A 15,626-nucleotide genomic window follows, 5' to 3' on the forward strand; every position below is an offset into this window, starting at 1 on the left:
GTAAGTCCTGATAATTGGGTCATACAGGGATGATTTCTTTCCCCGGGGTGGCTGCAGGCAACATCCAGAAAAAAAATTTCTAAATATTCAAGCAATCATGATCTCAAGGCAAACTTCAAAATTAATTTGTCATTTGATAATTTCTTGACAGGTTGGTTACTGGAAAGACATGGAACAAGAAGATGCAGCAGAAACAGTCAAAACTAGGGGGAATGAGTCATTTATCATCCTGACAGGATTAGAAGGAAATACCTTATATCACTTCACAGTGCGGGCTTACAATGGAGCTGGATACGGGCCACCTAGCAGTGAAGTGAGTGCAACCACCAAGAAATCCCGTAAGTGACCTGGGCTTTTGTTTGTTTCAGACAAAAAGGAAACACATTTTCATGTTTCTGAAAGCCATGTGAGGTACATAATAAGCAGAGTCAAAGGCGGGTGGGGAGGGGTGATTCATAGTCTTGCTTCAGTGCTTAGATCTGAATTCCAAAACTAGCTCAGAAATTTTTGCATTCACAGTAGATAAAGGTTATCTTCCTGTGAAACAAGGCTAAGCGATTCTGACACCAAAGGCAGATAAAAGGATTCAAGTTCAAAAGCTCAGTGGAGGAGCTATTAAAATGACACTCCTAGAGCAAAACCCTCCTTATCTGACTCCAGCTGGAGGGAAGCCTAGGGGGCTGGCCAACTACTAAACACGTGAAAAGACTCAAATACTTGAGAGGATTTAAATGAAGACACATATTTAAGAATCCTTGTCAGTTCACTTTCGCTTATTTTGCAGCCCCCAGTCAAGCACCTAGCAACCTCCGGTGGGAGCAGCAAGGCTCTCAGGTGTCTCTGGGCTGGGAGCCGGTCAGACCTTTAGCCAATGAATCAGAAGTCATGGGTTATAAGGTGAGTGTTTCTCCATTCCTGGCATACACATTCATCCTAAAAATCATTCTCGTGAAGACAGACCATTAACAAGGCATAAAAGGCCCACTGATAAGCCTTTTGTATTCTCTAAGTCATTTTCTGTCTAGATCTTAGAATGAGGCACCTGCCTACAGATGGAGGAGGCCAAGGCAGTCACACTCAGTACCCACACTGCACAAGGTACAGGAAGGGAAGGAGTAGGAAATGCAACAACAGTCTGACTTCAGTGTGAGAATCATTCAGTATGAATAGCTCCATGACACATGGTGCCAGGCAGAGGATCCTGGCACATCTTCCCACACACAAACTCCTGGCAGATGGCAAAGACTGGACGTCTTAGACTGAATAAAAAGACTTACTATTAACAAAGAAACACAAGAAAGAAATGCTAGGGCCAGCATGCTAGATAGGAAAGAGTCCATGGAGAGAGACGACGGCAAGCTCCAAGACACTTCTCACACTTATCCTGCCAAATGCCAACCAGAGATCTGAAATAGGAAGACATCTACTCAGCTTGTTTTTTAAAAAAACAACCTTGATTTTTAAATACATGAGGTCTTTACATTGAATTTGCTTAATTTCAAAATCTTGTTCCAGAAAAATCAGCTTCAGTTTTTTATCTTAAACTCCATACAAAATTATTAGTTGAATATTATTTGTAGATTTGAAAATACTTTAATAACAATATGTAGACTGAGAAGCATTATTATTATTGGTGTGTTTTCTGCTATCAGAGATGGTCACACAATGTGTTTTATGTATGAAGTGCCAAAACTCTGATACTTAAAAACTGAAGTTATAAATGGGAAATACATTGTTTTGATAAGGAGTTCTCCTTAATATTTTAAGACACAACCTGCAGCATTTCTTACCATAATTAGTATATATGATAAAACTCTCTCACACTCAAACTCACACACATACTGAAATCTGTCTCTAATCCTCAGGAATATTGAATTTGAGCTTTTGGTAATGGGTGGGTGTTTTAGTTAGCTTTTGTGTTGCTGTGACCAAACGATCTGAGGAGAACAGTAAAGGAGAAAAATGTCTATTTTGGTTCACAGTTTCAGAGGTTTAGTCCACATTTGGTCTCTAGATATAAGAACATCATAGCAGAAGGGTTGGGTGGAGGAAAGCAGCTTAGAACGTGGGAACCAGGCAACAAGGAAGCAGAGAGAAAGCTCTACTCATCAGGCACAAATACAAACCCCAAAGGCACAACTCAAGTGATATACCTCCTCCTGCTACACGCTACCTGCCTACAGTTACCACCTAGTTAATCCGTGTCAATGGATTAATAGTTACACTTCACATAATCTAATCATTTCACCTCTGAACATTCTTTCATTGTCATACACATGAATTTTGGGGGCCACATCATATCTAAACCATAACAGTAAACAACCCCTTTTGGGGGTCTTTCCTGTAGCACTCTCTTACCTAAATCTTTCCAAAAGACCATGTTCTCATAATTTGCCCTCTAAAGCAAATATAACTTTCAATGATTAGGAGTAGTAGTGTTTTCAGAAATGTTGACACACCATTCAGAAACCAACTTACTATCATTAGGACACTGGCAAGCAATCTCCTGAACTAGAAAGCAAATTAAAATTCCAGAAACAGCGAGGTAAAAACATATATGGCTAATTGCAGGAATCATGATTTTAGGCATCTCATTAAAATAGAACCCATTCAGATAAACATAAAGCATTACTTAGTGCAGTATTTCTCACTGCTATATTCTTGAGACTGCTCTTGATTCTGGATTTGTTGGGGTTTTAAGTAGTCTATATTAACAGCAATAATTTCAAAATATCACAGCTTCTATTAGTAAGTAAAATATTATGAAGAACCAGAAAATTGTTGGAAAAGATATGTCCGTTTTACATAGACCTTAAGATATAATATTAACACAATTTATTCCCACTTAAGATAACCTATTTAATAGGTTGAATAAAACTTGATAACTTATTTATCATATTCATGACTTTTTCTGGTCAATTAGCCAGTGCCACTTTATTTTATTTACATTTCCCAATCTGAGATCAACTGCAATATTTTATCAATGCATTATTTATAAATGACTAGGAAAGTGGAATAAAAACTTCAAATAAAAGCTTCACTAACTTGGTATCCTCCCCCCCCCAATTATCTTGCATTAAGAAGATTGTATTTTGGTAATTTCATTCATTCAGGGTCTACATCTACAATCCTTGGTGATTTGGGCACATATTATAAATATGTTAGTGGCCTTACTTCAGAAATGCCAATAACAAAACTATGAACTAAAGTAAATTCTCTCAAAATTCTTCTTAATGATCTTGGGAATGGAGGGTATTTTTTTATAACACCATGAAAGAAGTTTATCAAGATTATAAAGTAAATAGCTAATTTATCTATTCCTTGTTTCGTCATACAGATTTTAATGCCCAACTGAAAAAGAAAATAAATACTGAATGCCCCAGGGCTATGCTCTCACTTGTGTAAATATCCCTTTTCCTATAGAGAGAAACTTTTTTCCCCTTCAGAAAAGAAACAAGCAGTTGGAAAAAAAAAAAAAAAAACTGAGGACAAGGGCCTAAGGCTATATAAACAATTTGTTTTTTAAAATTTTTGTTTTAGTTTTTCTGGTAAGCAGCTAGAAAATATCCTTTCCTAGACTTACAATCCCTTAACATATATACCCACTTTGCACTTCTCTTTTTCTACCTATTTACAATGCTAACAGAGTAATCAGGTCCAGGATTTTCTAATCATTATAGTATCCATCAACATAGTTCTTGGTTGCTTATGCAACTTATAAATGAAGGCCTAGTAGCCTCCTGAGATGTGTGCACACTTACACCAATGTATTTCACACACTACAGGATTTGGAAGCCCACTCCTATATTTCTCCATCTCCTTAGAGATCTTCTGAGTTATGGCCACCTCCAATTTCCTGTATTTTACAGTGCTTCTTTCATCTTATATCAATTTCAAATATAGAAGTCAGTCTTTGCTGTGTTTCCACAAATTACAAAGACATATATAACAGCTTAATTTGGGTCATGGGTACATGAGTTTCATTATACCATGTACGTTGATTATGCTTGATTAAAAAAAAAAAGTCTGGCACAGTGGTGCACTCCTGTAATCCCAGCCACTTGAGAGGCTGAGGCAGGAGGATCGCGAGTTCAAAGCCAGCCTCAGCAACAGCAAGGCACTGAAGCAACTCAGTGAGACCCTGGCTCTAAGTAAAATACAAAATAGGGCTGGGGATGTGGCTCAGTGGTCGAGTACCCCCAAGTTCAATCCCTGGAACAAAAAAAAAAAAAAAGAGGAATTTATGCAGTTTTGATTTTCCCTGCTTCACTTTATCTTGTTGCTACTGTGCTTTGGGTTCTTCATCCTCTATGAAGAGCAGTTGTCTTCATCAACTATTCCCAAGATGCTCGACCTTAATAGGATCTTTTCTTCTTAGGGGCACTTATAACCAACAAAAGTTTTATTCTGTTATATTTTTGATGCATTCTTCTCAGTATTGTTACCATTCAGCCATTTAGACATATAGAAGAGCCACTTACAGATCATGCCTTTAAGAATTACAATCCTAATTAAATTTTTTCTAGGATATTCCATTTGAATAACCCAAAGCTCTGTTTCTTTAAAGAATTTGAGAATAGTCAACATTAGACAATTTTCTCTATGCAGAAAAGTAACTGTCACCATACCTGCCAATCTGTGAATGTCCAGAGTCTCAAAGGTCTCCCTTACCTCCTTTTTGTCAATAATTATTTTTGACATGTCTTAATTCTTACATCTTATATTTCTTACTCTCATTTTTTCTATATTTAGGACAGGAATTTACAGTGAGTCTCAGTGGTTATATGAGGGCAGGAATTTAAAATGAGACAAGATTCCCTAAAAGCACCAAAATTTAACCATTAGTTTAACTTTTCAATTAATATACCTACTTATTGACACATAGCACTACATCTTTGTGGATGTATTGGTAAAAGCCACAATTGATTTTTAAACTCCTTTTCTGACCATTAACTAATTTTATTTTTGCTGCCTCTACCTTTTGTTCTTAAATCTCAACTGATCCACCAGGTTTCCTTTAACTCTATTTTACAGCAACATTAGATATGCATTGCTGGCTTCATTTTTCTTTGTCATAAAAATTGTGATTTATTGAACCATAATAACAGTGTCCTCTAAAACAGCTACTCCCCTGCCAATCCTCACCAATTTACATACTTTCCCATCTCATAAATTTGATTTCTAATTGCCTCATGTATATAATCAAATTCTAATTCATTAGAGTGCTATAGTCAAAATTGGAAGCATAAATTCTGACATATTTGTCATTTTTAAACCTAAAAATACTGTTATAGACATCCTCCAGAAAGTGTTCTTGATTCCTCAAATCTAAGAATTCACTCTGCGCTGCCCTGGCACCATACATATTTCCTATTGTAGTAGATACCACACTTCATTGAATTGCATCTGTCTCCAATATTAGACTGTTAAGTGCCATGAGGGCAGGAAGCATGATCTTGTTTTCATGAATCTCCAGTATAACAGCCATGGGCTTGCCTACATGAGATGCCGGATACATGATTGGTGATGCACTTATCACTTTGCATTTTCATTGAGACTATGGCATCCTTCCCAAAAAACATTTCAGTAGCTATAACTATACAATATGTTACACTTTCAAGAGAAGTCACCTCCTTCCAGAGAAGTCACTTCCTTCTATAGACCTTGAAGTAAATTTCAACCCACAAAAGATAAAGGAAGTATATATTACTAAAACACAGAAGGATTGAGTAAAGACAGATTTAGGATAAGAAAAGATTGCTTTTCTAGAGTTTATTGTCTTATATAAGTTAGTTCAAACTCAAAACACATTAACACATTTTTCATAAGAATATATATACATATATTGAACCAGGGGATTGAACCCAGGGATGCTTGACCACTAAGCCATATTCCCAGCTCCTTTTATTTTGAGACAGGGCCTTGCTAAGTTGTTGAGGCTGGCTTTGAACTTGGAATCTTCCTGCCTCAGCCTCCCAAACTGCTGGGATTACAGGCGTGCTTTACCACACCTGGCTGAGAATAGCTTTTTCTTATTAAGCTTACATGTACCAGGTCCTGTGCTAGGTATTTTTGCACCTTCTCATTTCATTCTTCTAACAAATCCATAAACTACATGGCACCATTTTCTACCAGCAAGTGAATGCAGATCAAGAAAAGTTAGTAATTTGTTGGAATTTATCCAGCCAGGAATGTTTAGGAGATTAGTTTTGTTTCACTTTATTTTGTAGGAAATTGTTTTGAATCCAGACTTGTATGACTACAAAGCCATTTCTATTTCCATTATGCAAAGCAATCATATTATAATTCCAATAACTATGAAAATGCATAAAGACAATGAAAATGAATAAAAATGCATTTAAACATTCTTAACTGCTCCTATTTGACTATTATACCTCCAAAAATTATACTGAACTATTATTAGAGGCAAAAGCACTTAGACTAGCACAATATAGTAAAATAGCTCTAAAGTCATCAAAATAATAACTTACTAATAAAGTTTTTACTCTAACTAGACAGATGATCTTATGAGCTACCTGAATCCACCTATGCCATTAGTTTTGTGATATGTAAACACAGGATAACACTGTGTCCTTCTCTGTAGTTGAATTTACCATGCATGCCTGTTTACAGCACCATGACCAGATGTCAAAAAAAAAAAGAAAAAAAACTTCAACTTTGCCACCCTCTATTATCCTGATATCAGTTCAGCAAAAAGCAAACCACCATCAAAATAAAAATTAAAACAATTTTAACTTTTCAACCATCTCCTGAATTCTTAAGGATTTGTTAACATGCTTAAGTTCTCTCTTCACTCTTTTCAAAGTTTAAAGACAAAGCTTCTAAATCTCCCTTGGGATATTATTCATTTCAATAACCAGATATAAAAGATTTTTTATGGTGCATCTCCTCACTACCTGCTTCTCCAGTCTCATTTCTCACTATCCATATTTATCTTCTCTAGGTTCCATACTCCAGTGCCATGGTTTCTTATCAGCTAGGTGTATTTTTAATCTTATCACTGTCTGTATTCTCCAACTGGTAAACTCTATTCATTTTCAAATACTTAGCTCAGGCATCACCTCTTCTGGAAAGGATTTTGTAAATCCCAAGACAGAATTAAACTCTTTCTTGACTTCCGTGGCTCCCTAAGTATATTTTCATTGCAGTGCATAACACATGTATTACATTTGCTTACACCTCTAAGCAGTAAGCGTCTTGCGCTTAGCTCAGAATGTAACATACAGATATAGACAGTAAGCATTTGTAATCCTCAACTGAATTTCAAATGTTGAGCCTCTGTTACTCCTCACAGGTTTTTTATAGGCAAGAGGGTCACAGCAACAGTCAAGTCATTGAAACGCAGAAACCTCAAGCAGTAGTACCACTCCCCGATGCTGGAGTCTATATTATTGAAGTCCGAGCATACAGCGAAGGAGGGGATGGAACAGCTAGTTCCCAAATCAGGGTACCATCGTATTCAGGTAAGTTTTAATCTAACAGGCTTAATATGGTGGCCACCTGCAATGCAAGATGATAAAACCTCATCAAAACCGAATGATGGATTGCACAGTTCAGATATTTTTTGGAGGGGTTTCTCTTCTTTGATTTCCAACTCCTCCTACAATCTGTATGAACCATGGTAATTTGCTCACAATTGCAGAATTTCTACAAATCTAGAAAGAAGTTGATACTTTTATTAGAATGTACTTATTTACAAGAATTCTTTTCAATCCTGGTCTCAAGTAGTACCTTGCTGGCCAAATTGGCTTTTGAAATATTGCTTTTAAAGTAATATTGTCCCCATTTGATGTACCTACTTCTCTATTATCTTGATTGTTCTTGTTGTTAGATTATTTTAAAAGTATTCCCTTTAAACTTTAAAATTTGATATTTGACATATAAACAAATTGTATTACTGAACCCCATAGTTATTATAAGCACTATTAATTTCTTGTTTTCTGAGCCTTTACTATATAACAGGCACAAAAAAATTATACACACATTATTCAATCTTAGTAACAATCACATGAGATAGATTTTCTCTGTAAACCAGGAAAAATGCCACGTGAGTAACTTGCCCATGATCACATTATTGCTGAACCATAATTCAAATCTAGGTAGTTTATCTCCAAGGATACCCGAATATCTACCATCATAATCATTATTGTCTCAGTATGACAAAACTAAAGGAAGGGAGATTTTATAAAATTAGAAGAAACCATTTTGTAAAAGTAGCCAAAAAAAGATTTAATTAGATATGCAAATCCCTGAGAAAGTATTGGACAATTTTTCATTAAAACCTTGTATTAAATGGTGTTCACTTAATGGTTAATTATGAGTATTATTTGTTGAGAAATCATTCCCACACAGAATGATCAACAGAAAAGGAAGTTTCTGATGATATCTTCTAAGGCTCTGTGTGTATGGCACTATTTAATACATTAACCAACTTGAAATCAGATAAGAGGTATTGCTTATGTTATTTTTTGATGTCACAGAATGAATGGATGGCAAATAAAATGGAGAAATGAATGATACCAGACTCTGAGGAAAACATAATATTTAATAAACTCCAAATTTCTGCATTAAAAATACAAAATGAGATAAAGGACATTATTGGGACAATTGATAAAATTTGATTATCTGTATATTAGAAAAGATTACAGCAACATCAATTTGTAGAAATCACGCTTTTGTGATATGAGAAATCGTCTTATTCTTTAGAAACAGACATTGAAGTACTTAGGGGATAGGTTATATCATTTCTATATTTAAAATGAGAAAAAATGTGTTTTAAAAGACAATTAAACATGAAGATAACATTAACAATAAAGGAATTTAGGTGAATTCTTTGTTATATTTTAACTTTTCACCGAAAAACTGTAATACAAGATGTAGGAAACTGACATTTTCAGGAATACAAGTCGAATTTAAATATATTGTGGTCATACAAAAATTTAATACACTCTATGATTCCTTTATAAATGTGCAGTTTCAACAGCAAGAATGGTAATAATGTCTGTGTGCAGATTAATTCACAATTGAACTGTTAAGGTGAGGGTGCCGAATTTTCAAGAGCACCTTGAAAGGCAAAAGATATTTTTCATGTTTTTTAAAAAAATAACTCTTCTTCATTCAGAAGTGTCAAATTTCTAATGACACAATGAGCATTTATTAAGACCTCAAAATGGTTCTTGGAACCATGTTACATGTTTTCCATACATTACTTTATCCTTCCAATTAGGAATTATATTACTCTATGATTCTAGAAAGTTCCTTTTAATTCTAATGCAATCAGATTCAATAGCATCCTCTGAATAAGTTCAGTCCCAAGCTTGGAGTATTTATAAAAGACCTTAATTCTCACATTTATTTTAATTATTACTTCTATTCTATGGGGGGAAATGGCAACTTTAATGGTTTAGTTAATAACATCTTGGCCAGTGTAATCCATTTTCTGAGTTTCAATAATATGAAATCTCTTAGTTTTATCTACTATAGACTCATAAAACCCAAGCAATGATTGTTTTTTTCTTCTTATATTCCAAAAAAATCAAATGCCTAAGAAATTGAATGACTTGTCCAAGTGAAATAGTTTTTACAGCTCAGGCTAGAACTTAATCCAATGTTGCTGATGCTGTGTGTGGAGAGGGTTTTGTTTTTTTTTTCTCCCCACCCCATTTGTATTGTTTTCCCTACTAAAATGATGACTTTGTGGATGTCACTTAGAATTTGAGGTATAGACTCTACTTACCATTCTGAAAGTGAGACGCTTTTATAAAAATGTCATGTAAGTTAGTTTAACAATAAGACAGTCACTTTGAAATATATAGAAAAGAAATTTTTTTCATTTTCTATTTATTTGCATATACATAGAACTCCAGTAAGGCTTTGTCATCTCCCTTTACAGTTCACATATGACTATGAATTTCATGATAAACTCCTATTGTACAAGTAGAACTATATCTAACATTCTCCAACATGTTGATTAATAAGTTTTATTATTGCATTAGTTATACAAATTTTCAAAGAAAGAGTTGCCAATTTTGCGTGTCTTTTACCAATTTTTTTTACCTCTTAAGTAGAGATAGGCATATGAAAAATAAATTTAGACTAACAAAAATCACCATTATAATTCCATTACATTCAATCCAGTCAGAGGAGAGAACTTGACAGTAGAGTCCAAAAACTAGGTGGAATATTTTATCCTTATTCTTAAGGTTATAACCAACACTGTTTTAAGATAGACAAAACATTAAAGCATCACAGATGTACTAATTCCTAGCTCAGGAACTTTAAGCAAGTTCTATCCTTTTTCTAAATACCAATTCTCTCAAGTTCAACAGGAAGATAAAGATGCACAATAGTTTTTACTGAAGTTGGTTGTTGTGAGAATCAAATAATATAATATTTATAAAGGGCTTAATACAGTGCTTGTGATATAGTGAGTATTCATTACATGTTGATCATAATGATATTTTAGAAGTCTTCTGGCTTAAAATACCATTCCTGAAGGTAGCATTAAAAATCATTCTTAATCGGTGGCCATGTGGAGCTATTGGAACTACTTCAGACTAATCAACTCAGATCAGTTCATTTAATGCAATTAAATGCATGTAACGCTTTGGTCTCAAAAAGAAATATCTCCTGAGTGTAAGAAAGAAAGATGAAAAAAACAAACCTTTACCAAGTTTGGCATGAGAATCTAGAATTTAAGCCCAATCAATTGAAATAATCAAAGACCCATAAATAAATGTCATTAAATTTTAAAAATTATCAGAAGTAATTAAATTATGAGTTCATGTTGCTTCACACTTTTGCTAATTATTTTTGCTCCATTTCCTGAAGTATGTTCTACAAAAATTACTTTTCATTCCCTATCAGGAACCTGGGATGTTTTCCATCAGCACATCATTAATGGAGATTACACTAAATCTCCTGGTTTGATGCGTTTGTTAGCATGACTTAGATTTTTCAATAGAGTGTTGCATAAATGTTTCTGCTTTCCTTGCAACTTAGAAAATAAGACATGGTCTGAGGTTCCCAAAGTATGAAGAACACTCACTACCAGCAGCTCAGGATGCTGAGGCAGGAAGATCATAAGTTCAAAGCCAGCCTCAGCAAAAGCAAGGCATTAAACAACTCAGTAAGAGCCTGTCTAAATGAAATATATAAAAAAAATGGGGTGTAGCTCAGTGGTTCAGTGCCCCCAAGTTCAATCCCCAGTACCCCTGCAAAAAAAAATAAAAACATTCATTAAAGGGACAGATAATATACTCTTGTCCTAGATTCTAAGAACACTTGCCTTGTCCAAATAAGACTACAAAAATTGGCTTCATCTGATGCTTCTTTTTTCACAGGTGGGAAAATCACAAGCGCTCAGCCAACCCTGCACACACTCTCCACATCATCATCAGTAACGTTGCTCTTGGCATTGATGATTCCTTCAACTTCCTGGTGAAAGCTGCCAACTTAATTTGATTTTCTTTGCTTTAGCTTGAGAGCAGCAGTGAATAGAGTGTAGTTAATTGGAGACCCAGGACCCTGAGATAAGCTTTAAAACTTGGGACTACACATGGTGCACTTACAGAAGGTCGGGAGGAAAATATTACTTATCCATCAGGTTTCTCTTTGGTTTTTGTAAATGGAAAGGACAGTTCTTGGTCCAATAAAAATATGCAGATTGTATGTAATGAATTTTTGTAAGCAAAGGTAATTTCTGTTGAATGTATTCTGAATTTTTTTAATATGTTGGAATTTGATTTTATATCTGATGACTCTAAGTATGTGCCATCCATTTGTTAAGTGGTAACTAGCAGGTCTGTTTCAAAAACAAATACAAAACCAAGAATGAAAAGTTTGTTTAGAATCTGAGTCCAGTGTTTTTATTTTCTATTCAGCTAACTATTCCAATTGCCAAACCAGCAGGAGATATGAAAAATATTTCAGTTATGTGGCCCATTAAAGGATAAATACTCAAAATTTTTCTCAAAAACATATGAGTGCATAGGGAAATTGCAAGATTTATCAATACACTATTCTATATGCACTCCTAGAACCAGATAATAGGGTAGGGAATAAGCCATTAATATATGTGCAAGGTAAATATAAAGTAAGTCCAAATGAATTTATTATTTTCCATCAAGTTCTATGTTATCTAGCAATGAAGAGTGTAAATGTTTATTTTTACTAATACAAAAAAGTTTAAAGTCACAATAATATATGATAACTAAAAACTGAGACAATATGAAGCCACAGGCACTAACTTAAAAACATAACAAATGAGACAGAGCTTTTTAATTTCTCTACCTACTTTCAAAGCAAATTTGAATTAAATCCAATGCTTTCTTGTAACTACAAATAATTTTAAGGACAATAAAAATTTGTTGTGGAAATAATTATACAGACATATTGTCTGTGGATTAAAATGATTCAAGTACAGCAAATAAATACTTTTCAGACAGTTCCATGCCATTTATAAAATCTTACCAACTACTAAAATAAAGAAGAGCTGTTGGGTAAGTTGATTTTTAGAAAATTAATCTGTGGGAACATAGAATCATCATAGGGACTCTGCTATTTCTTCCAGACACATACTGCTTGATTTTTTAGCTTGGGAGGTGATTACGACTTGCTATTTTGAAAAGTCAAATTGAACCTAAGTTATTCTAGATAGTTATTGGAAAGCTAGGTGAAATTTTTCTACTTGATGAATCATGAATTTCTAGAAAATATGAGGATGTGCCAGAGTTGACATTACACCCAAGAATAGGTCTGAAAAGATTCATTGCAACCTCATTTGCCAGAAAAGAGCCTAGAGAAACTAGTCTTACAGGTGATGCTGACATGAGAACAAAAAGCAGTTTCCCTTTATTTTCCTTTATATAATCTAAACCTATCAACTCTATTTGCATCTTTACCAACTAAGCATAACAATATTAAGTTTAAGTTGCTGGTTAACCATTGAAGTATCAGAGGAAAGATTAGGGATTCCTTTTTTTTGGAGGGGGGGGGGCGCGTTACTAGGAATCGAACTCAGAGGCACTCGACCACCGAGCTACATCTCCAGTCCTACGTTATATTTTATTTGGAGACAGGGTCTCACTGAGTTGCTTAGCGCCTCACCATTGCTGAGGCTGGCTTTGAACTTCCAATCCTCCCATTTTAGACTCTCCAGCCGCTGGGATTATAGGCATTCACCATAACATCTGGCAAGATTAGGAATTCTGTTCTGAACAGCCTAAAGATTAGTTTTAGAGAGATAACTATATATTTCAATTACTTGTTGTGTTTGGAGAAGATTACGTTCAAGACACTCCTGAACAAACACAAAGTAATTTAAAATACTGTTTTAGTCAGAAGATTATAATAAACACTACAGATGGTGAATATGTTAGCCTTTAAATAACAACAATGAAGTGGCCTTTCTCAACTGACTCCTTTGAAGTGGGAGAGGCTCAACTTTGCAAATAGAGGGATGCTAACTCTCCTAAGTATAATGTAATTTATGAAAACTAATTGTACGGGTGGAAAAATTATGAAGGATATTTAAAAGTTGGAAATAATTGTTACATATTTGATGAACCAAAAAGCATTTTCTTCCTTTTCTATAATATTCTATACTAAGTTCAGTGAAGGATTTCAAGAATGAAGATATACTAACATTTTTATAAAGCAAAACCCAATAAATATGTTGATGTATGACAACTTAAAATTAACCAGTATCTCCAGGCACAATGATACATGCCTGAAATCCCAGTGACCTGAGAGGTTGAGGCAGGAGGATGGTACATTCGAGGCAGCCTCAACAATTTAGTGAGGCCCTAAGCAACTTAGAGAGACCCTGTATCAAAATTTAAAAATAAAAAAATCTGTATCAAAATTTAAAAACAAGAATAAAAGTTGGGGATATAGATCAGCAGCAAAACACTCCCGAGTTCCATCTCCAGTACCAAATTAAAACCGATCAATATTTCCAAATAGCTGATGGATGGTACATATCTGCCAGAATATTTACGCATAGAATGTCAATGTTGTATTCTTACAGGAATCAGATATGGGATGTTTTTACTCAACATTCACAAAATATGTATTTTGCCTCATAAATCTATTTAAAAAACAGGATTTCAATGTTTATGTATTATGTATTACATATTTGTTACTTTGTAGAATGCAGACAGCATTCCGTATCAAGGTACATTATTTTTCAGCTACAGTACTAAGTGAGCTTTTTCCTGGATGGGATAGTAACCACAGTCTTAAATCACTAAAGAGACTGTATTTTTGTATAATGTCAATTGAACTATGAAGAAAACAACACTCCTGATAATTAAAAATTTCATGAAAGCAACTGTTTTACACACCCAACTAAAGGTACTGTGGACTCCATGTCAAACCGTTAAATATACTGTATACAATCTGTATATATACTATATATAATGGTATATAACATGTGGAAGGCACAGTCAGATAATAGTTCTGTGTACTGTTCTTGTAACATTAGATCTTTTTAATAAATAATTCTGTTTTTATTGACTTTTATTTTCTCTCCTGTCAACTCTATGACTAGCTTCAAGCAGAGTGCAGAATGCTCCTGGTTACAGCAGAGTTTTCACATTGAACATATCATTGTGAGGATTCTCCATGCTGTTGTGACTTTAGGTTGAAAAAACTCCCCATAAGATGTCCATGGTAGCTAAAGCTTGAAAATTTGAATTTATGGCAATGAATAAAATAAGCAAAAAAACAAGTACAGATGGGATAAGTTCACAGGGTTTAACACATAATTTCTTTCTTTTCAGGAAAGGAGTCTTCATAAAATCAGTTTTGCAGACAAATTTTTTTAAAAAAAAATGTATAAGTCTGCTTTTTTATATTATGAACAATCAATTCCATTCTATATCAGGTACCATTTTAATTGACAGAGTTACCCACTCTATTGTCTCCCCTTAGTAGTACCATACATACATTTCTATTATTCCAGCAATCACATAAAAATTATTTGTTTATGAATATTTTCCTGTACTATCCAGGCTCTAGGATCATACAGGGGAGACAATGTTGTCACCTTGGAATCTCTCTCACCAAACTGAGGTGAGCACCCTACTCAACCTGAAGGCCCACATCTGAGTTCTCACTCAGTAGGTCAGACATTAGGGAGCTTTAATTTTAAAAAATTTTTCCAATTGAAAAAATGATACAACTCTACTAAAGGGACTTTGACTATCTGATAAGGTGTTTTACGGATATACTCTTTGACAGAATTGTCCCACACCCAGTAATCTACCCATAAGATAGACTAGCAAAAATGTGCCAATGAATAGCTAAAATAAGCAAATAAATAAGGTGGAGGAAAATGAATATGCCCCCTTTTGTGTAAGAAGTAGAAAAAATACAAACATTCACATTGGGTAATGTTCTCAAGAACAAATAATGGAAGAATAACCTGAAGACTTGGTGACTCATTGAGAAAGAAGATGAGACATGGGAACAAATAGCAACCAAGCATTCTCTCAGTGTACTTATTTCACATTTTGTCCTTAGACCTATATAACTGCTTTATGTTAGTGCAAAAAAAAAATATATAAAAAAAAAAGCTTAGGAAAAAACTAAGCAACCTCCAA

General features: G+C 34.4%; 1 protein-coding gene and 1 long non-coding RNA gene across 4 annotated transcripts in view; one reads left to right on the forward strand and one right to left on the reverse strand.

Annotated features, from left to right (window-relative positions):
- Positions 1 to 14,544, forward strand: part of Cntn5 (contactin 5) — a 1,189,809-nt gene extending 1,175,265 nt beyond the window's left edge. For all 3 annotated transcript variants that reach the window (XM_078046906.1, XM_040285131.2, XM_078046907.1), the window contains 4 exons: positions 152 to 338; positions 785 to 897; positions 7,316 to 7,484; positions 11,364 to 14,544. In XM_078046906.1, coding sequence (XP_077903032.1) covers positions 152 to 338; positions 785 to 897; positions 7,316 to 7,484; positions 11,364 to 11,464 — 570 coding nt within the window. In that variant the 3' untranslated portion in view covers positions 11,465 to 14,544. The remainder of the gene's footprint in view (positions 1 to 151; positions 339 to 784; positions 898 to 7,315; positions 7,485 to 11,363) is intronic.
- The window catches only part of LOC144377170 (uncharacterized), a 227,194-nt gene that overhangs the window by 175,774 nt on the left and 35,794 nt on the right, over positions 1 to 15,626 (reverse strand). The gene's annotated exons all lie outside the window — the stretch shown is intronic.

The sequence above is a fragment of the Ictidomys tridecemlineatus genome, chromosome 4 (genome assembly GCF_052094955.1).
Source record: "Ictidomys tridecemlineatus isolate mIctTri1 chromosome 4, mIctTri1.hap1, whole genome shotgun sequence".
NCBI classification, from domain to species: domain Eukaryota; kingdom Metazoa; phylum Chordata; class Mammalia; order Rodentia; family Sciuridae; genus Ictidomys; species Ictidomys tridecemlineatus.